The sequence below is a fragment of the Myotis lucifugus genome, unplaced genomic scaffold, assembly GCF_000147115.1.
Source record: "Myotis lucifugus unplaced genomic scaffold, Myoluc2.0 scaffold_16, whole genome shotgun sequence".
Taxonomy (NCBI): Eukaryota; Metazoa; Chordata; class Mammalia; order Chiroptera; family Vespertilionidae; genus Myotis; species Myotis lucifugus.
The window spans coordinates 4,836,071-4,859,740 of record NW_005871064.1 but is presented as its reverse complement, the minus strand read 5'-3'; the positions used below and the strand labels follow the sequence as shown (position 1 = coordinate 4,859,740).

Sequence of the window (23,670 nt, the reverse complement as noted above, 5' to 3'; positions counted from 1 at the left end):
AATAGTGCGTCATGTTTTTACTACTTCAACTGAAAAAAACCTCCATAAAGCATTCTGGAATTAAAGGTGGCGGTTTCCAACTTTCATATCATTAAGCCTTTTGACATTAAATTTTAAACAGCTCCAACATACTCATCTTTGTTTCTCTCTCTCTCCTTCCACTCTGCCCACCTTTAGGCTTACGAGCGGCCACAGAAACACTCAGCTCTCCATTATGACCCAAGCCTCCCACAAGACTTCACCAGTGACACCTTAAAACCAAAGCACCAGCAAAAAAGCATCAGCCAGAATCACATGGACTGGTCCACCAACTCTGACAGTGGACCTGCCACTCAGAATTGCTTCATCAGTCCAGAATCTGGCCGAGAAACTGCAAGCACCAGCAAGATCCCAGCTCTTGAGCCCGTGGCTTCCTTTGCAAAGGCCCAGGGTAAGAAAGGCAGTGCAGGGAACACATGGAGTCAGTTGTCCAACAGCAGCAAAGATCTGCTCTTGGGAGGTGTGGTTCCATCCCCAAGCAACCACAGCTCGCCAGCCCCACCCAGCAGCTCTGCCGAGTGCAATGGGCTTCAGCCCTTGGTGGATCAAGATGGGGGAGGAGCAAAGGATCCCCCAGAGCCACCTACTATAAGCAGCAAGAAAAAGTCCAGTAAAAAAGATGTGATAAGTCAAACCATACCAAACCCAGACCTGGACTGGGTCAAGAATGCCCAGAAAGCATTTGACAATACAGAAGGGAAAAGGGAAGGCTACTCTGCAGATCATGCCCAGGAGGCATCACCAGCCAGGCAGAATGGGAGTTCCATCAGTAATCCTGAGAATGACTCGAGTCATGTCCGGATTACCATCCCTATTAAGGCACCCTGTCTAGACCCAACCAGCCATAAAAGGAAAAAGAGACAGTCCATCAAGGCAGTGGTGGAGAAGATCATGCCAGAGAAAGCTCTGGCTTCTGGAATCACTATGAGCAGTGAAGTAGTTAACAGGATACTATCCAACTCTGAGGGAAATAAGAAAGATCCCCGTGTCTCTAAATTGGGTAAAATTATAGAGAACGAGTCCCCCTCCATTGGCCTTGAAACGGGTGGAAACGTCGAGAAAGTTGCCCCAGGAGTTGTGTCTAAGCAAAGGAAGCCAACCGTGGTCATGACGCCTCCAACATGCAAAGATCACTCTCCATCAAGAAAACTGCCAGAAATCCAACATCCAAAATTTGCTGCCAAACGGAGGTGGACGTGCAGCAAACCCAAACCCACCAGTATGCTTCGGGAGGCAGTCATGGCCACCTCCGATAAACTGATGGTGGAACCACCATCTGCTTATCCCATCACCCCATCCAGCCCTCTCTACACCAACACAGACAGTCTTACTGTGATCACGCCAGTCAAAAAGAAGCGGGGACGACCAAAGAAGCAGCCTTTACTCACGGTTGAGACAATTCATGAGGGGACTTCCACCAGTCCGGTCAGTCCCATCAGCCGGGAGTTTTCTGGCACCAAGAAAAGAAAGAGACGACGCAGTTTAGCTAAGTTGGCTCAACTAGTGCCAGGAGAGGACAAACCCATGAGCGAGATGAAATTTCATAAAAAAGTTGGAAAGCTTGGGGTGTTGGATAAGAAGACCATCAAAACGATCAATAAGATGAAAACACTCAAGAGGAAAAATATCTTGAACCAGATCTTGTCTTGCTCCAGCAACATTGCTCTGAAGGCTAAAGCTCCCCCGGAGACCAGCCCTGGGGCAGCAGCAATTGAGAGCAAACTGGGCAAGCAGATTAATGTCAGCAAAAGGGGAACCATCTACATTGGCAAGAAGAGGGGCAGGAAGCCAAGAGCAGAGCTGCCACCCCCATCCGAAGAACCCAAAACAGCCATCAAGCACCCAAGGCCTGTTTCTAGCCAGCCGGATGTTCCAGCCGTGCCTTCCAACTTTCAGTCACTTGTGGCGTCTTCACCAGCAACTATGCACCCACTTTCAACACAATTAGGTGGGTTAAATGGCAACCTGAGCCCCGCCAGCACTGAAACCAATTTTTCAGAGTTGAAAACTATGCCAAATCTCCAGCCCATCAGTGCTCTTCCAACCAAAACCCAAAAGGGAATACATAGTGGAACCTGGAAGCTGTCTCCACCCAGGCTGATGGCCAACTCACCTTCACATCTTTGCGAGATCGGGTCACTCAAGGAAATCACACTGTCCCCTGTGAGCGAGTCGCACAGTGAGGAGACGATCCCAAGCGACAGTGGCATTGGGACAGACAACAATAGCACGTCTGACCAAGCGGAGAAGAGTTCAGAATCCCGACGGAGGTACTCTTTTGATTTCTGCTCCCTGGACAACCCGGAGGCCATTCCGTCTGACACCAGCACAAAGAACCGGCATGGCCACCGGCAGAAGCATCTCATTGTGGACAACTTCCTGGCCCATGAAAGCCTCAAGAAGCCAAAGCACAAGAGGAAACGGAAAAGCCTGCAAAACCGTGATGATCTCCAGTTTCTGGCAGACCTGGAAGAGCTCATCACCAAGTTCCAGGTGTTCAGGATCTCCCACCGGAGTTACACCTTTTACCATGAGAATCCGTATCCCAGCATTTTTCGGATAAATTTTGATCACTATTACCCGGTGCCATATATCCAGTATGACCCGTTGCTCTATCTTCGTAGGACTTCAGACTTGAAGTCAAAGAAGAAGCGTGGTAGGCCTGCAAAAACCAATGACACCATGACAAAGGTGCCTTTTTTACAAGGGTTCAGCTACCCTATTCCCAGTGGAAGTTACTATGCACCCTATGGAATGCCTTACACATCAATGCCTATGATGAACCTTGGTTATTACAGTCAGTACCCAGCTCCTTTATACCTATCGCACACGCTCGGAGCAGCTTCCCCATTCATGAGGCCAACAGTGCCACCACCTCAGTTCCACACAAGCTCCCACATGAAGATGTCCGGTACGGTGAAGCATAAAGCAAAGCATGGAGTACACCTGCAGGGACCTGTTGGCATGGGCCTTGGTGACATGCAACCATCCCTGAATCCTCCCAAGGTCGGCGGTGCCAGTCTGTCCAGTGGTCGGCTCCACAAGAGGAAACACAAACACAAGCATAAGCACAAGGAAGACCGGATCCTGGGGACCCACGACAACCTGAGTGGTCTCTTTGCAGGCAAAGCCACGGGCTTCTCCAGCCACATCCTGAGCGAGCGGCTGAGTAGCGCAGACAAAGAGCTCCCATTGTTGAGTGAGAAGAACAAGCATAAGGAGAAGCAGAAGCACCAGCACAGTGAAGTCAGCCACAAAGCTTCGAAGAACAACTTTGAGGTGGACACCCTGTCGACGCTGTCACTTTCTGATGCCCAGCATTGGACGCAGGCCAAGGACAAAGGTGACTTGAGCAGTGAGCCTGTGGACTCATGCACAAAAAGGTACTCAGGCAGTGTCGGGGACAGTGGCAGCACAAGACCAGAGAGCCTGGACGTGTTCAGTGAAATGAACCCTTCGAATGACAAGTGGGACAGTGACATGAGTGGGAGTAAAAGGAGGAGCTACGAAGGCTTTGGGACGTACAGGGAAAAGGACATCCAAGCCTTCAAGATGAACCGCAAGGACAGAAGTTCTTACGACTCCTCCATATCTCCAGGTAAGTCCAAGTTTTCCTTCAAACTGGGACTATCCTGTTAGTTAATGGTGGGATTTGCTCTTTAGAGGTCCGCCATCTTTGGCACGTTGCATTCACTAGTTTGCAAAGAGGTAAGAACCACATGAACATCTTATCCATTGGAGTCTGCTGTACATTTTATACATTGTTTACTTGGTAGTTACTGTCTTTTCTCTCTCGGAGCCATTGCCTGAGAACCGTGGGCCTGAAGGCAGCCCCAGTAGCTTCCTAGACTACAATCATCTTCATGCTTTTTATTAAAGGTGCTCTTCTGACATTCTCATCTGATCAGATGGTACAGTTTGCTAGTTGGATAAAGACTCTAACACTTAGTAGGAATGCCAACAGGATCCCAAGATTGTCAAAGTTGGATGTGCATGAACAACTCGTTTCTCTGATGTGCTTTCTCCAGAGGTCACACATCCTAGGTTGAGAAGTCTACTGAGCCATTGGAAGCTGATGACCAGTAAATCCTGAAGTCTTCCTGATAGGGGATCCATGGGCCCAGGCTATACTGTCCTCTCTTTGTTTATAGGTATTTGATAAGCTGCCCAAAATAGAACCCTGACTGTCATTTTGCTGCACAAAAGGGAGAGAACTTGGCTGAGAGGTGCTGCAAGCCTTGTGCCCCCAAGGGGACCTTACTGCTGCATCTCTTGGCAAGTTCATTGGGGTGGGACTTGCCCACTAATCTCTAAAGTGTTGGTTGGTACTACAAAAAGCTCATTCCGTGGCAGTTGCTGGCAGAATTTCCTTGCTAAACTGCCCACCCATACAGACTTTCCTTGCCATGGAAGAGTCACACTTCTGCATAAGTATCTCTTTATCCCTGTTCACACATCACATAGATAAGACTGCTGTAAAACAGAGTAGTAATTTACTAGGAAAAGCATAGGCACTCCTCTAGGAGTTGCAGAAGCTAAAAGGATTTCTCATGTTCCCCTCACCCCAAAATAGCACATAACCCCTGGCCAAAGGTTGGTTTTAAAAGACTAATTATCCCTGTTTAAGATTTGGGTGTAGTGTTTCACCTCTGTTTATGTGTACCCCTTGCTTGTCCTTTTCCTTCCGGGGAGTCCATAATTGGTGGAGGTGAGAGCAGACTATTCATAAAGAATTAGACATTTTCTAGGCCAACAGATTTCAGGAAGAAATAAATGAGTTAGAAGCTACTTAAAGGTTGCCCCAAATTGTCCCTAGCTTGTGAGTTGCCGTGGTAGATGTTCTCCTTGGTTAATGAAGAGACCAATTAGCAGTCAGGTCCCCTGAATTTGCTCAGGTGATAAATGGCCCAAACTTTGTGTCTGCCCAAAGTGGATATGCTCATCTGGGGTTCCCGTTTCTCATCATCAGGCTCTGTTGACAGTGCTTGGTGTTCTTTGTGCAAAGCCCAAGTTAAGCCCAGTAGGGCAGGAGTTGCTAGATCAAACTTTCACATGAGAAATTATACCTAATTTCTAAAAGCATACCATCTGCTGAATCTCCATTTATAAAAATGCTTGCCTGAGGCCAAATAATGGATCAATAGTGGGAAGGTGCAACCCACAGATTCTCAGAGTTGAAAGAAGCTTTATCAGCCCTTATTCGCACCTCTCTCCACCAGGCATCACTGTCTTAGGCATGCTGATATGCAGCAGATTCCCAGAGAGCAAACCTGTCCAAGGTTGACAATGCGTAGTCAGAATGTGCTCTCAAAGCCAGGTTATCATAAGGTGGTCGAAGAGGTCGCTAGTGTGAGTGATGTTCTTTCTGTTCAGACCACATGGAAACAATCTTTGCATACTTTGACCTCAGTTCATGCCAGGAACTTCAAACATCTTGACCACTGCTGTCCCGGCTCCCACAAACAGTGAGAAGAGTTGAGTTAGATGTGTTATGTCTTAGGTCAATGTCATTATTAGCCAGGTGGCCATTCTGCATCCCCTAATGTCAAGTATTCTACTCATGATGAACGGATGCTGAGAACTAATCTTTAGCTCATCTCCTGTATATCAGAGTCCTGCCATAAAGGTACTTCTTCTTGTGGCTTCTGTCTTGCCCTTTGCCAGTTTGTCTTATCAGCACTGTGGGGCATTTTGGGAGGCAGCTTCAGTGTCACTCACCGGTAGGAAGTAGATGCCCAAGCCAAAAATAATACAAAACCTCTTCCAAGCAGTCATTCAGATGAGGGAATTAACCACATAGATAAAATGCCATGAAAACTCTACAGAGGAAACATGTGTGAGGAGACTTTTCTAAAAATGAAATAGAAGGAATAAAAGGTCTCATGGGAGGAGAAAGTTAAGACCAGGCAAAAAGAAAGGGTAAAAAATGGAAAGCTAATGAAGTATAGACTGTTTGTTAATCCAAGTGGAATTCTGGGTCATCCTGTGGGAGGAAATGAAAGATTAATTAGCCAATGGCTGCCATGTGCCTTAGCAGGATTATAAGTACCTGCCCAGTCTTCTCTCCTGCACTAACCAGCTGAAAGACCTCATCTTTTTGACTTTCACTTTTCCCGAGTGAAACTGTGACAATAAAGGTTCTGACCAGACCTGATAGTGTAGGAGTCTAAACATCTCTGTGAATTTTTACAAAGGAATTTGAATATGAACAAACATACACAGCCCAATTGGGCAGGTAGGAAGAGTGCCCAAGTTATTGACCATGTTGGCCAATTAATTAGCTGTTCAATGAAGTATCTAAACACATCCCTCTGGTCCATGTATTAATCTGTGTGACTAAACCCATTTATTTTTGGCTCCAGCCACTTCACTTAGCTATTTGATCTCAGCTATCCAAAGGTAGAACTTCTCATAACTGACTCTCACCAACAAATTAGCTTGCTCCGTGTGTGGGTTGAAAGTAGTCTTCATCTTAGAAACAAATATTAGAGCACGAAAATGACCAACGGTATGGGAGCAGTTAGAACAAGCCTGCATTTACATTTAGACTCAGAAGTAAAAGAATCTTAATAATGTAGTATAAATACCTTATTTTGCTGTTAAGCATACTGAAGCTTAAGAAGGCTAAGTGATTCATTCAGGGATATACCTCTACTTGGTGGAAGAGCTCAGACTTAGAAGACAGGGAGCGTAGAATCTGGGAGAGGGAAAGGGAAAGGCAGAAAGAGATAAAATGTAAGAAAAAAAAAGGGTGAGTCATGGGAGAGATGTTAAGCTATATGTTTTCTTTTGCTGTGAGCTATTGTAAAAGGTAAGCATCTCTTTGACAATAATTTGGTTTCCAGGCTATCTCTGGGGATCCATGTTTGGGACTGGAAACAATCTTTGTGGGCTCTGATGGAAGTCATTTTTTCCCCTTTCCTGTCTTAACAATTGCACATACTTATTTTATTGAGCCTCCCAAGGTTCCTCCTAAGGTTTCCTTTTGGAAACCAGGAATTAATCAAATTAAATGTTGTGACCCATAACTTTCTGGCAATGGGGGGAAAAAAAACCTTAGGCTCACAGCATCCCTTTTGCTACATTGAAATAAGAAATCCAGCCTTTCTGCCTTTGGAGCATGAAGTCCCCAGGCCATTTATCTTCCCACAGTTGGCAAACCTCCCCCTGTCCTGGTGGAAGTTTTATTTATACCTCTGTGGCTTTGGAGAATTAGGCAGATTCAGGTGTGGATGCAGAGAAGTCAGTTTTGACAGACTTGGCTCTGATACAACATGGAGCCTTTCTTGGCTAGAGAAATCAGGAAAGCATGCCTTCCAAGGGCTGGCCTGTCTCTGGGAAGAGATAAGGATGGTGCCTTTGGAAGGACTCTTCAGAAAACCATCTCTTCACTCTATAAACAAAAAAGTGATGGGGATGAATACTTGCTAGGTTTGTAGCCTAAGCTTGGGCCCATGTAGCACTTAATGCAAATGGGCTGAATTCAGGGGGAAGTGATAAAGACAAGAGAAAACTGTAAAAGTAGTATCTAGTGTATGCATAGCTTGGCGTAGAAAATAAAGGATGAGTAACTCAATGTTTTTGCCCTCAAAATGTTATAATCCAGAAATGTCTCCTCTATAATAAAGGGGAGATAATGAGGTGCAACTGAAAGTATGGTATACGGCAGACTGAAAGACCCACCAGAAAGTCATAGAGAGAGTGCCAGGCTGTCCCTATGAGGGTGAGCCACCTCCATGTTTCCATGGGGGTGAACGGGTGGGACCAAGAAATGCTTATTTAGAGTAGTTACCATTCGAGATGGGTCTTGAAGGATGGAAGAAGCTTTGGGAGAGCCGAGATGGTGGGGAGGGGTCGGGCCAAACACAACATAGAAAGGAAGCCATGTAGACAAATGTATCTAAGTGGAAATACCCAAGAAACATTTGGGAAATGGTGTTTATTCTAGTCCTATTGAGGTTAGGATCCAAAGTTGGGGATCATGACAGATAAGCTTGTGAAAGAATATTGTGATTGTGATTTGGAGGGTTTTCCTCCTGCACTCTGGGGCTTGTGCTTAAGTAAGCAATGGGAAACCATTTCTTAAGCTGGCAAAAGCTGTAAAATGACCAAATTATATATATATATTTTTTTTCCCTGACCACTCCTATCCCCTAGTCTGGGTTGGGCAAACTTACTCCATCTTTGCATTCTTCATACGATATTATAATTATCCATTTCTTGTTTGGATTGTACCCACTACCCTGCCATTCCTCCCCCACTCCACCCCCTAGATTATAAACATCATAAAGGCATCATTATCTACTCAGGTGCTCAAGCAAAAAATAATAGTAAGGAACCATTGGTTCATCTGTTTTCCTCTCTAATTAAAGTCAGAGATTGCTCCAGTATGTTTGCCCCAGGTAACTGAAGGGGTGGGGGGCACGTGAACAGAATTACAGGAATCAAAGAGAGAATCTGCTCGGTGTGTGAGGAGATGAGTTGTTAAGGCAGCAGTTGGCAGTGCTGTACAGAGCTTAGAGCTAGAAACTTATCGAAGGGGAGAGTTAAAGGGAATGAAGTCACGAGGGCACCAGGAAGGACCCTGTGGCCTGTCTTAAAGAGAGAGTCATAATAAGGGAGGATCAGGAAAGAAGCAGAGAAGGAATGACAGAAATGCTGGAGGAGAGGCAAGGAGTCAAGGAAGAACAAATTTAAGAAGAATGGGGTGGCCAGTAGGGCTAGAAGCTGCAGGCATGGATGCTCAGAATAGATGAGAATATGTATGAACATATTGGTGGTTCTGAAGACAACAGAAAAATTAAAGACTATGTGTTTAGCGCCTCATAAGATTAAGATGTGACAGGGTGTGTGCCCAATCCAGATGGCAAAGAGTCAATGGATAAGTGGATGTTGAGAAAATGGGGGCTGCAGGTGCAGAAAGCGAAACTTCGTGCTCCAGCTTCTAAGGAGACTTCTTCTAAGGAGACTTCTTCTGTAGTCAGCCCTTGTTAGGAGCTGGTCCAAAGTCTAAAAACCCCCAATTCTGGGAGTGCAAGAACAGTGCCAGAATTCTGTCTCCTCTTGAAGGCCTTGTATTGAAAAAAGTAAAGGTTACAGTATTTGAAAAGAGATTAGAGATTCCAGGCCACCTCCCCATTTTGTGTCTCAGAGACCTATAGGCACTTAGATTTTGATCCTGACAATGGCTTTTTGAAAACTTCTGAAAACCATGGGTGTTAGCTGTGCTCATGTGAGTGTTTAGAGGAACAGTCCAGGTTATCACAAGTTCTAGTCAATGGGTCATTTATTGAATGTTTACTAGGCTCAAGGTATTATAGACTAAAACCCAGTGGTTGGTCTTCCTGAGGTCTTTCCTGTTCTGTGGAATAAAATGAATATGGTGGTTCTTAAAGAACTTACCATTTTCAAGAATGATTGAGAGCTCTTTAGTTACTTAACATATAACACAATGGCAGGGCCAACTAGAGACTAGAAGAAAAGAAAAAGCAAGGAAGGACTCCTGACCTCAAGTTCCTTATAAAATACTGGAAAAAGTCTAAGTTAACATACAGACCAAGTTTAATCCATGTGAACTCAGTGGCCAGCAATGGAAGCCAGAGGGATCCAGGATCAGAAAAGATAATGTTCAAAAGGGAAAATCCTGGAGCTGAACCTTGGATAGTGAATGCATAGTGAATGAGTGTGGCAGAAGAGCAGTGAAGCTGGGCATATGTGGGGGTACAGGAAGGCACCTGGATAGATGGAAGGTAGCAGTTGAGTGGAGATGAATTTTTAAGAGGTGTAGCTGGCATGCAGGGAATGTGGACTACACTCCAGAGGAAGGGAGGACACATTGATTCTAAAGAGTGCTGGGGGTGGAGGGTGTTGAGCCTGGTGTTAGGTGCTGGCTGAAATGATGAAGTATCAGAAAATGTTCCTGTCCTCCAAGACTTTGTTAAGCTATCAGGAGACAAGAAATGGATATATACATATGTAAAAAGCAATTAGAGAGAATAATGAGAGTCTACACACGAATGATTAGAAATAAAAACTCATTCTACATGAAAAAGGACCCATAATATAAATTTCCGAGTAATAAATTGCATGTTGTAAAAATAAGTTGGTAGCATTGGTGTTTGTCTAATTACATAAGGATTCAGAACAAGTTGAATAAAAAGGAGGCATTAAGAGGGGGGTGCTGGACAGAGTAAAGTGAGCAGGGAAGCCCTAAGAGCTGCCTGTGCTATGGTTTTGTGCCCTCCAGGGAAGGGGCTGGGAGAACTGTAGGAAGGTGGGCTCCCTGGGTGATGGAGGATCTGAGGACAGAGATAAAAAGCTTTCCCGAGGGCTACATCCCAGGCATCCCTTACATCTGAACAGAGCACTGTGTTTTCAAAGCACATATCCTGATTTTTATTTGATCTTCAGAATCCACTGAGTTCTACAGGTAGGTGTTGCTCTCCCATGTCACAGGCAAGGGAATCAAAACCCAGAGGGTGAGCATCTGTGTCCAAAGTCACTGAACCAGTTTTGCACAGAGAATGTGCTGAGTCCCAGGTATGGTGATTTTTCTGAGCACCTTTTCTTTTCCTACTAGATTTTTGAAGTCTTTGACAAGCTCAATAGGATGACTCAGCTTCTGAATTCTCCCCAAAGAACCGCCAGTGGGTTAAATAGTGGAGCCCAGAATAAGGCACTAGCTAATGGGGAATTTGGCCTTCCCTGAAAACCACAGAGGAGACACAAAGGAAGAACAAGACATTTCTTACTCAGTCACAAAACACTACAGCTAATATTTAAAACTTTGTAATTTTTTAATGAAAATTTTACACAATTGGAGGCACTTTACACATATACTAGTAAACACACAAAGAACTTGCCTCTTGAGAGTGATGCAGCTCAAAATAAAAATGGGGCATTAAAGAAGCTACTGGGTTGGGGCTCTCTCCCAAAAGTTTGGTAAATTGAAAGAGGAGACTTCCTCATCTTTGGAACATCTACCAGGAATTGGGATGCGGGCTGAAAGGATTGTGGTTCGGAAGCAGTTTTTCATGTCTTATATTTCAAGTAAGACCAGTAGGACAAAGCGGTTTCTCTTATAGGATGTGCTTCTCCGTGCTGTTAGTGACATTTTGGTACTTAATTTATTTATTCTAATCATACAGTTAAAAAAATAGCAAGTGCCGAATATGTGTAAGACAGTCCTGGGCAACATTACAGCTATGAGTATGTAAGCAACACCTTGTCACCCTTTACTAAAATTGTCATGGTCCTAGAAATCTGTGTCAGTTTGGCTCCTGCAAAATAGCGAACCCTTTCACACTAGATACTCTTTTTCTCTTTGAGGTTCCAACAACAATAAAAATGGATTTCCCCAAGCACAGCACAGAGCAAAGTATTATTTGAAAAAGCAAAAAATACTTACTGTGTTGTTTTTTATCATCTAAATTTTAAAAGATGCCTTTAAGTGAAAAAAGTTTGGAAAATTTAGAAAAACGTGTGAAAAAAATAAAGTCACCTCACAATCCCACTAAATAACCATTATGAGAATATAAATGCACAGGTCCTCAGCTGATGGTGACTGCTCACCTTTTTTTTTTTTTCCTTCCTGCCTTCCCTCCACCCCCTCTTCGGGAAAAGCTAGAGAACACCAACCCACACTCCCCTCCCTCATTGTCCCTCTCTTTCCCCATCACCACTTTGGTTGCCTGATCTTTTCAATTTTCTCTCAAGTACCTTCCCAGAATTGACCACCATAACCTTTCCTTCTACATTTTGTGTCATTGCTCAGACAGGGGAATATATTTTTAAAATAAATGCAGCAGTGTTTGGGGACGAAAACCATCCAGATTCCCAGACTGTCCTTGTTAAGATCTCCACAAGAATTCAATAGCCAGGACAGAAACCAGGGGACAAATTAGTCACGGCCAAAGACGATTGCCAAAAATTTCCCCCAAGAGTTGCTGAGTGTTTCTTCTCAGATCAGAGTCTGACAAGAGAGGATGCAATAAGTTTTTCAAAGCTTGATATCCACAGCTCCACCCTACAATGGAAAATGCAACCAGCCAGTCTCTGTCACAAATGCCACTCCCATTTTGCACACATGGCACATACTCACCCAGAACAAGTCAAGTTATGGCTGCTCTAATTGATCAGTGTTGCTGTCACTCATACTAAAAGCATTTAAAGGGAAGGAGCCAGCTATTGACTTTAGGTTTGTGACACAATGGATTGCCTTGTACTTGCTTACTTTCTTCCTGACATACCTACAGATATTTCTAAGGTGAGGTTATAAAGCCAACAGTTCCTATTTCAAAAAATAGCTTTCCTGTTTGAGTTTTTACCCCATTCCTCCTCAACCAGAAAGTTTGTATGCTTCGAGATGGGCATTTGCACAGGGCATCAGGGGAAGGAGAAGATGAGATCTTTCAGGAGATTTAAGTCTTCATGGATGCTGCAAATAAAACTTAAGTAGCTTTTCTCGTCGACTTTTTCTCCATTCATTTTATAATTCTGATTGATATTAATTCTGTTAGAAAAGTCTGCCTGAGTGGTCTGTCTTAGAAAGAAGAGTCTGTTATGGGTGTCTTCTCCTAATACTGGTGAGGGTTCTGAGTAATGCCTCTAGGAATCCCCCCCCCCCCGCCACCCCCCGGCGCCCCCGACACAGAATTTCAGCTCGTCGCTCAGACCCTAGAAATGCTCCAGTCACATGGCTGACCTTCTTGGTCCAGAGAAGTGCTTCTCTATTTCATCACTAAAACTAGTGGTCCTTTCGGCAATAATCAACCCAGAGCAAACCTCTATTGCATCCACCTCCCCGTTACAGCTCTAACTAAACAAGTATATTATTTATTGAAATGGAAAAAGAATAGAATAATTTTTTATGGAACACCTAGAAAGGCAGCCACAGGTAAATGAATAAATGATGCTGGAGGTAGAAATATCAATTCCTGTTGCATCAAGTCCAAAATGCTCTATCTGGCTTTGAAGACCCTCCATTACCTACCCTCACAGTCTCACCGTGTTTCCTGATAATTTCATCTGAGAGTTCTGCTAAATCTCCTCCTTGTCCTGCAGAAAGTAGCACAATTAGCCCCTCATCTGACCCTCCAGTCACCACACTGCCTCCTTCACCTGGAACATCCTCTTCTTCCCACTGGCTTTCCAATCTTACGTCCTTACTTTCTTAACCATTCTAGCATCTCCTGCTACTCTGATGGAACTCGGATAGCTTCACTTTCATTTCAGTGCATATTTATACATGGCCTTGTATTGTTTACCTTTATTTTAGGTAATGATTCTTGACTCACTCAGATAAAATAAAATTTGAGTTGCGGGGAGGGGTGTCAGAATCATGTCATCCTCTTTCCGTAGCTTCTGCGGCGTTAAGGTGGTGCTGAGCACAGATCTTACAGAGGGACTGATGGATCAGGCTGATCCTCCCGGACCACCAGGGGTTCCTGGCACATGCTTTGAGAAACACTAGCTTAAGGATAAATTCAGCAACTTCTAAGGCAGCCCAGTGGGCAAAAAAAGCTCTGGAGTTGAAGTTTCTCAGATGTAGATGCTAAATCCCCCACTTACTACTTGTGTGACCTTGGGCAACTTAGCCTCTTTGATCCTCCTTTTCCTCATCTGAAAAATGAGGCCATTAATACTTACCTGGCAGAGTTTTATGAGAGCCAAATAAAAGTGGAATATACAGGAGAGCATCCAGCACGCTGCTTAACACATAGTCGTTAATAATGTTCATTTCCTTTCACTTCCACCTTGGATAATATATTCAAGCGCAGAAAATACAAAACAGCAGACTGTTATAGAGATCTCCTTTTAGCAGCAGGCTTTCCTTCCTAATTACACTCTGACTGGGGTGAAGTTAAATCCTTCTGTGAACACACATAACACACACGGAGGGGCAGGCATCGGCTGGACCACAATTGTATTTGATGGCAAAGATAAGGTATCAGGATTGTACAGTGATAGATAAGTAACCAGACATACACATTGACAGTTGACTGTGGAGGCATCATCTGCAAGGGGTGCATCTGCAAGGGGTGGAGGTCTCCTGGAAGGGGTGGCAATTTCAGGCCCCTACCACCTGGTCTGTCACAGGGGGAGTTTGTTAGCACTGTCCAGTAGCACCTGTTGTAGACCAACCTGTCTACTGACCCCAGACATTAAAACGCAGTGATAAGAGAAGTCACCACATTTATATTACTTTCTATTGCTGCTGTACAAATGTATCACAAATTTTACAACTTGAAAGAACACAAATGTATTATCTCCTAGTTTCTGTAGGTCAGAGGATCAGGGGCTCAACTGGGTCCTCTGCTTGGGATCTCAGAAAGCTGATGTCAGGGTGCGGCAGGGCTCTGTTTCTGGCTGGAGCTTCTGGAGGAGGAGGATCAGCTTCCAAGCTCATGCCTGTGGCTGACCCATTCAGTGCCTCGCACTGTTAGGACTGAGGCCCCTGCTGGCTGCTAGCCAGGGGCTGCTCTTTGCTTCTAGAGGTTGTCTGTCCTCACGCTTTCCAGCAGCAAAGGTCAAATCTCTCTGACTTTCCCTTGTCCCGCATCTCTCCAACTCCTAGACACTCCTCTCCCCACCCTACCCTGGCATTCCTGCACCTGGACTTCTTGCTATTTCCCACCTGCATCCATACCTGCTAACTTGTTCACCTGCTCTTTCTTCTCCCAGAGCAGCCGTTGGAGAGACATTCTCCTCATGACTGTCTTACCGGTGTTCTTTGTAAGTTCCTCCTTCCATTCTAATAGGTAAAGGTCTACCTCATGGAGATTTTTGATGCAGTAAAAAAAGTCAGTCATGGAACTGCAATTTGTTAAACCAGAAGGTAAAGAACTCAGAAGAAGGACAGTTCAATTTAGACTAAAGTAGCATAGGGAACGCTTCTTGAAGGAGGTGGTACCATCCTGGGCCTTGAATTGGTTAAATAGGAAAAATGCATCTATAAATGAAGTGTTCTTTGGAAAAAAATACTGCATTTATTTATTCATATACATATATAGACTTATATGAATTTATTTATATATAGTTATATGTACATATATATGTATATATATGTATGTATATATGTATATATATAATTTCTGGGAAGACAAGAATAAATAAGAAAGCTGTATTTGTGGAGTGTTTACAATCTACTAGTTGATGCAAAAAAATGCAAGTAAAGTAATTAATAACATGTAATAAATTCGGGGAGAAATAAGATTTCTGGTAGGGCATGGTCTGCTTGTCTTGAATGGCAAGTCCACATGGAGGACTAGGGAGGAGGTCAGCCTCGAGGAGGCACATCCTTATCAGATCATTTTGACTGTCAAGTGGTGGGTTTTGATTCATGTTCCCAGCAAGAGGTGACTGTCAGGATCAAAGAAATGGGATGGTGGTCACTGCAGACTATTGTGGCCATGGTATGACTCACCTTGATCACTTAAGCCAGCAGTTCTCAACCTGTGGGTCGCGACCCCTTTGGTGGTCGAACGACTCTTTCACAGGGATCGCCTAAGACCATCCTGCATATCAGATATTTACATGACGATTCATAACAGTAGCAACATGACAGTTATGAAGTAGCAACGAAAATAATTTTATGGTTGGGTCACAACATGAGGAACTGTATTTAAAGGGCCAGAAGGTTGAGAACCACTGAAAGCAGTTCCAGACCATCTTGCAATTCAGTTAGATGTCCAGATGGCTTGACAAACCCTTTCTTTGGAAGTGGGCAGCAGTGGCCTTTCCCTCTGCTCCCTGCCTGAGTGACTGCTTTATAGAGACTTGCTCCTTCAGAGTGTCCCGTGAGCTGGTCATCCCCAAACCTCCGTTTGTAACCCAGGTGTAGCTTGCAAGCTAGGAGGAGGTGGCTCGGAACCTGTATTAAGTCAAAATATTTTTCACTCATACTTTCTGTTCACAGTTCATACTCTGTGTTTTATTCCATGTGAAAAAGAAAATAACACCCTTGCTTGGATTTCTTGCTGACATTTCTCTTTTGTGGGGGTCAGGAGAGGGGGGTTCACGCTAAAGGCTTCCTGTACCTCGCACAGCTCTGTGGCATTTTCATAAAATACCAACCACCAAAATTCTAGTAATCACAAAAACATGTCTTTTCTTCTTCTATCCATGAAAATTCTTACTCTCACTAAAAAAAAAAAAGAGTTCAGAAATTAAATTAGAAAGCTAAACTTGATATCTTTAAATTCTTTTGGTTTAAAAGAAAAAGCTACAGTTTTTTCTGATTTCCCTTCACTTAAATATTACTTCTGAATGGAGCAAATTGTACCAAAAACCCAAAGACTTGAGACTGTGACCTGAGAGGAGGATTTGTATTCCCTTGCTAATAAACGAGAAGAAGAAGAAACCCTCAGTTATGTCTAATCTTTAGGAACGCTGTGCCCTGTCCAACCCACAAACGGTTGGCAGCATCATAACACGACACAGAATGTTCTTTTAAGCTATTTCCCCCTCCCAGACCTTTCCTGTGAAGTTATAAATCTCAGCATTTAGAGAGTTTTAGAGTTGAGGTTGGGTCTCTTGGCCTCGCTTCTGCTGGCTTCAGGCTGGAGAGCTGGTCCCAAGACAAGCAGGCATCACTTAGCTGGCCCGGCCTGTGCTTGCCTGCATTTGTGAGATCCGGCTGTTCCTCCTCCACCAGTGCCCACTCTGAACTGTGATTGAATAGCTTTGTGCCCACAGGAAGAAGTTTTACCCAACCCCTTACAACATCCTCCTGATGGAAAAATGAAGTTACTCTGAAGGGAACTGCACAGCCACCTGGCACTTCTCCCTGTTCTGTGTGTACCTGGCCGCCTAGGTCTGCATCTGGTGGGTTTTCTTGCAACAGGCACATCAGTGTGACCTCAGGTGTCGCTGCACATGGACAAATCTCAAATAATGTCCACTCAGGGTCAAGTAGACAAGCAGATGCCCTAATGCTGCTGCTGTCTTTGAGGCAAAGAATCCAAATTCTCCACCTGGGTATTTAGCACACTGTGGGATGGTGACTTCTATTTTGAAAAGTACATTCATGCATTCTTCCCTTTGATCATCACAGCCCCATAAGCTGAGAACCCACCACTTCCTCAGGGAGCAGCCTCGGGGGATTTGCTTAGGAACAAGTCAAAATGTCCGGGGCACCCTCTGGTTTAGAGCAGTGAGCTGTCACTGCAGGGAACTGGGAGAGAGTAGAGGCCAACCACAGCGATCACACCCGGCAGCCTCAGGCAGGTGATGTAAGCAACATCCATCTCTGATTTCTCAGGTCAAAATAGGGATAATAGTTTCCACCTCATAGGGTATGTGTGCTTATAAAGTTGTAGCATAATATCTGACTCATTGGAAACATGCAGTAAATATTGATGGTTATAATTATTGTTATTACTAAACACATATTGTATACCTGTGGTATGATAACCTTTATTTCATATTTAATACTCAGAAATTCCAGTTGGTTTTCATTCATAGAATATGTATGGTTTCAAAAGCATATGATAGTTTTTAAACCAATAGGTATTAAGCATCTACCTATGTTGTGTCAAGTTCTCAAAGACCCATAAGACCCAGTCGCTGCTCTCCAGGGATTGCCATGCCAAGAAAGACAGAGATGCACATGGAGCCAGGACATTGGATGTCTTTTTGAAATCTGATTTTGACCAATACCTGTGTATTAATTTCTGTCTGTGTGGCCCTGTTATCAATGAGACAGTGTGTGTTCAGGTCCAGAGAGTGAGTAGTTCAGTGCTCACTCTCTAGAGGGCCAGGAAAGGCAGCATCTGAATGAAGCTCTGGGGGCCTGGTGACTGTAGAGAGTGGAAAAGCAGATGTGAGTATTGGCAGCCATTAGCATAAAGACTGGAGCCATGACAGCCTGTCCTGTTAGGGATGGGAGGATGAAGAGGAGTCAGCCCATGGTTTGAGGTGCAGGGGATGGTGAGAGAGAGACAAAGAGGAGGACCTGCTCCACCAGGCAGAGAGGTTTGGACTGTTGACCCTGCACTTGGACTACCATTCAAAGATGCTAAGCTGGCAGGGGTGGAGAGTGGGGTGATTGATATTCTGAGTTGTGCCTTAGAGCAGGCTTTTCTGACTCTCTGTGTTCTAGAACTATGGGGCTGCAGCAGGGTAGAGAGAGGGAGGTGTCGAGGACAATTTGCTTTGCAGACCATGGTGCTTCCACTTCATCAAAGGCTTTGAGGTTTGACACTAAGGCCCAGAGGGGTTCTCTGCTGATTCATTCACCTCCCTTGGTGACTGATGAGGCCTCCTGAGCACAGCACAGGTGAGGGAATCAGCTCTGCCAAAGCCTGGAAAACAGAACCCAACCAAGCAGCAAATGCATGGAAGAGGAGAAGGGTAGGACCTGAACTTTAAAAATTAAAATAAGAATATCCCAAACCGTCACAATTAAGAGCAAAATTGTTCCAAGAGCAGACCAGATTCACCTAAATCATACAGACCTTTTATAAAGTTAATTTTCCATTCAAATATAAAATATGCTACATAGAGAAAAAGAAAAGCAATGAAACAGAGATACCTAATTAGAAATACTAAATTAACCTGTGAGCGGCTATCTTTAAAAATTGGGTTAACTATCTTTTTGCCCTTTGTGAACATGTATACTTTACAAAGGTACTTTTTGAAATCTGATTTTGACCAGTACCTGTTTATTAATTTCTCTGTGTGTGGCCCTGTTATCAATGCCACAAACATCTAAAGATCAATAAGGGGTACAAAGACGGTGTTGGAAATCTTCTGATCCACGGAAAGAAGCCCTTACCCATTCAAATATTTGAACTTCTCTGACCTTAAGAGCCCCTCTGCACTGAAAAAGAAAGTCATCACTAAGAAGCCTGGACTATGGCATGATAGGCACTGTCTGCATCTTCGCTTCTGCTGGATGCTAGACGCTGTCAGCACCTCACCGGTGGGACCATTCATTGACCATTTACCATAGAAATGGAGTTTGGACTTCAGCTCTATGTTCCCGACTATTGGTTGCCTTACACAAAAATAATTTCACTTTTAAATACCACTTACAGTTGTTCTTGTGTTAGCAATACAGTCATTTAATGGATGTGTAAACTATTTTAAGTTATCAAGTTTGAGTGTGGAAGATGCTGAGTTGAGAATGGTTGATATCCTAAAACTAATTCTCAGCATTGTCTATAGGTGTTCTGTGAAAAAAGGGTTTGGTTACTGAATAAGTTTATTAACTATCGAAATAAACAAAAATATGCGATTATCTACAGCAAAACATCTCATCGCCTTTAACACCGTGCGAATCTATCCCTACTGGAAAAAGTCACTTTTCCCAACTTCTCTGGTTGCACACTCTGACTTTTCCACATCCACCCATTAATATATCAAGGAATTCTAGCATTCTGCAGAAGTTGGTTAGGGAGATACTCATCTGGTTTAATCCCCTGAAATTAGAAATGACAGCATCAAAGCTCAGAGAGTTAAGTGTTCTGGCTGAGATTAAGCAGTAGTGGGCAAGCTAGGACTAGAACTCAGGTCTCCAATACCAAGCCGGGCTCCTTCCACTTTCCCTCTGCCTTGAGGGTTTATTCCTTTGAATCCCCCCAGCCAAATGGGGTGTATGTATTCAGTCAGTCGTAAGACAAGCTTTGGGGTAGGAGCAGGTCTGCATGTGTGCATGTGTGTGTGCATGTGTGTGTACTCACACATACATATACACCAGAGTCCCACAGGGCATCAAAGGCCAGTTTCACACAAGACCCAGGAATGCTGTGGAGCAGAAAGCAGGTGCGGGAACAACGGTCCTGCAATCGCAGTGGATTCGGAGGCCCTTGTTTGCACTGCGCATTAACCTGGGGCTGCTGCAAAGGCCACAGCTTGGCTTGCATTAGAGATATGAAGCTCTGACATTCAAGAAGCTCCAAAGCAAATGAACCCGAGTGAGTAAATAATTAAACCACAAAGAAAACGCCAGTATAGAAAAAAGTGTTAGCCTTCTGGTGTTAACTCCAGCCAGCCAGGTGGCTGGGGAATCATCTGGCCTTTACCTGCACCCTGTGCCACGTCTGGGCACCAGAACATGTCCAGGAGATACCAGTGAGCCATCCTGGGCCTGTGGCCTTAGAATGGTGAGACGGGTACAAATACTTAGGGCTGTGAGAATCCAGGACAAGTAGAGGAATAATCCATCCATCGGGGCTATGATTAGTGGATGGTAGGGGCACGAGCTTCAAACTGCTTACATTTGAACCCCAGCTTTGTTACTCACTAGTGGGGTGATCTGGGCGAGTCAGTTGCTTCTCTGTGACCCATCTCCTGTCTATTACATCTGTAATACCTAAATAACATATATGACACCAGAGATGTGCTGTGATGATGAAGGGAGGAGTGACTTTATGTAAGATGCTAAAAGAGAGAGCCTGACATATTGGAAGTACGTAAAAAGCATTTCTGTATTTATTTTGTTGCTGTTATTCTGAGGCCACAGACCTTGAAGAAGGTCCCAATATGGCCTTGGGAATCAGACATGCCTGCAGTATCAGTTTATAGAGTTGAATCCCAACTCTGTAGCTTACTAACTCTGAGACAGCCTCTGTTTCCTTATCTGTAAAATCGCGGGGGGAGGTGTCTATTCTGGGTCTTACCATAAGGATTAAAAAAGCTGATGTGTATAAAGAATGAGAGTTTCTAATCTGGGGTAAATCACTAATACAGGAAGCTCTTATCATCTCTGAGGTTTCTGCTATCTCAGAGATTCCTTTACCTTTACTGTGAGGACAACCCCCATGGTCTTGAAAGGCTCCTCATAATGATCAAGAGAACTAGTTCTAAAACTGTTCCCAGAGGAATGAACAAGAAAGGAAAAGAAGGCGTACTGTTTACGTGTTCTTTCTGATCCCAGGTAGATAGAGCCCACGGAAATGTTTTAGACATGTTCTGGTCTATTTTGGACAAATATAGTAAAAGAAATAGAGGAAGTGTGTGTGCAACACTGATATGCTGTGGAAAGAAAAGAAGAAGAAGAAAAAGGAGCAAAGCGGGGGGAGGACAGATAAGCTTAATCTAAGTTGGGTTATAAACCTTGGCTGTTTTTCAATTAAGAATTAGCACCAGCCAGGAAAGCGGGCATTGCTGGCCAGTGTCCCGGCTCATTCTGTAGATCAAGGGGCCACAAGTGGGGAGGTGCTGCTTGATAGATGGATTGGATTGTGAGTAAAACGCTGCCTTCCAGGCACTAGCCTTTGAATTACTCTGATATGTTGATTTAATTCAGATCTTTGGTGTTTTCCTGGACATTGACTTTTTAACCTTAATTGTCTTCTGATTTATTAGAAGGTGGCTGTGTCACTGGTAGAAGTTTAAATCTTGCTTCCCAGAAAGATCCTGTAACCTGGGGCAGATCTCAGGACAACCAAGCTCAATGCACAGAGGCCAATCAGGCCTGTAAACACATGTCCCTGAAGCTTTAGCCCAGTGCCTGCCCAGAAAAAAGTAGACTGTTCCAGCAAGCCACTCATTGGCACTGCAAACAAAAAGTGCTGGTGGATAGTAAGATCTTCCCCAGCTTCCTGAGGGACAGTCTTCGAGTACCAAAGAGTCCCGTGACCTGGTCCGCCTTTCAGCTGGAGGGCCAGGTGCTCTTCCTATTTGTGAGTCTGGGATTAAGTACACAGCATCCATCGTAAAAACATGCAACTGCCCAAAAAAGATCCCTAGTCCCACCACAGCCAGGGCCGCTCCCAGCCCTCCGGCCAACATTCCTTTGGAAAAAGCAAGGGGAAAAGGAGCTTCATTATTCCTCTACTTGCAAAGAAAACTGACAGGCACAATTGATGACATCAAACACTGAGACAGGCTCATATTTTAAGAGTGTCAATACAAACTTCACCCTGCGAAGGTCCTCATTTCGAGGCATCGCATCACTTTTATTGCAAACCAGCTTCTTTTCTGTTCCCACTGCAGGGGGGACCAAGAGAAGCCAGAAGCTGGAATTTGTAATAAGGTGTCTGCCTAGGCAGAGTAAACAATGTCAGTTTATCTTACATCTTGTAGTGATAACAATCAGGAAGCCCTAAAGTGCCAAATCCCCAAAGGGTGAGCATTAGGAATCTAATAAGAGCACAATGGCACTCAGTATTTACTCTCTTGTGCTGCCATCTTTACAATGTGGTGGGCAGGGCTGAATAGAAATAGTCCCATTTAACAGATGAGGAGGCAGAATTTCACAGGACTACTACTGAATGTCCAAATAGAAAGCTGTCATTCTAAGCAAAGTGGACAACACCAAGCATAGTGAACCTTTGTCAGTGGATGTGGAGAGGTATGTGTGAGCAGCATTTGCCTGATGGGCCTACCCCTGGTGGCACCCAGTGAATCGGAGTTGTCAGCTACACTTGTGTAAAACTCCAGGATGCGATGCTATTTGACATTATTCATAAAATATATTGAATTATCCCAGATCTCTTGATAATAGGCACTATTATCCCAATTTTCTAGTTTTATCAAGATATAATTGACATGTAACTTTGTATACGTTTAAGGTACACAATGGTTTTATATTTGTATATATTATAAAATGATTACCACAAGTTTAGTTAACATCTGTCATCTCACAGTTACAGCTTTTTTTCTTATGATGAGAATTTTTAAGATCCTAGCAATTTTCAGAGATTCACTATAAAATTGTCACCGTGCTGTGCATTCCATACCCCAGGACTAGTCCAATTTTAAGAATATTGAGCCTCAAGAAATGAATAATTTGTCTAAGATTATGTATGTAAGTTTCTGAACCTGAACTTGAACCCAAATTTGACTTCCGAGTTGGTGCTTTTTCTTCTCTTTAGTAAGGTGCTGATTTGAACAACTCATTTGTTCCTCAGTCTTTGAGTGGAGTGCCTGTGAGGCTCCCCCCAGGTATACACTGCCTCTCATCTCGGGTGTCCTGGTCTGGAAGTTGACCACAGAGCAGGGTTGGGCTCCCATCTAGTGGATGCTACCTTAACAACTCCGTGAAACATCTCACATGGACATTCCTGCCCTTAACAAAACCAATGCAAATCTGAATTTGCTTCCCATTGTAATCCAAGAGATCAACTCCAGTCTGCTTTTTTTTTTTTGCTTGGAACTGTATTCCTGGAAACTGCCTATTTTTAACTTTATCCCTAAGCCTTTCATATTTGTTTGGCCCTTTGTTCTAGGATGACTTCAAAGGAGCTGTCTTCCTTTCATAAATTCATTGTGCTCTTGGTGGTGTCCATTAGAAGTCTGACTCAGCTTGTGGTTCAGTCCACAATCTTGAAATGAAATGGTACTCAGTGAACATTTTGAACAGAATTATTGTCCATAGTTTCGATGACAATACAGTCAAGTTTGGTCTATGAAGATGATCACAAAGCTATAGGATGCCACTACATGTAGTGGTGATATTTGCTTGAGTTGAAGGACTCTGATATTTTGAGCCATAGTAATAGAGCTGCTGGTTTTCCTCTAAGAAGTTGGTACCTAAGTGTTCCAAAGCCTAAGTGCTAGCAAAGGATCCATGTTCATATGAAATTCACAAATGGCTATATAGAGCTCTGAGACACAAACGTGGGTTAGGTTCAATAAACTCTCTTGACGCAATTTAATATTCCTTCTTTTTTCTTGACACTGTCT

At 43.9% G+C, this 23,670-nt stretch overlaps 1 protein-coding gene across 1 annotated transcript in view; it reads left to right on the top strand.

Moving 5' to 3' along the window:
• The first annotated feature begins 294 nt into the window (after positions 1-294).
• The window catches only part of SETBP1 (SET binding protein 1), a 95,754-nt gene continuing 72,378 nt past the window's right edge, over positions 295-23,670 (top strand). The window contains exon 1 of the mRNA XM_023750799.1: positions 295-3,637. Within this exon, the coding sequence (XP_023606567.1) occupies positions 295-3,637 (3,343 nt within the window). The remainder of the gene's footprint in view (positions 3,638-23,670) is intronic.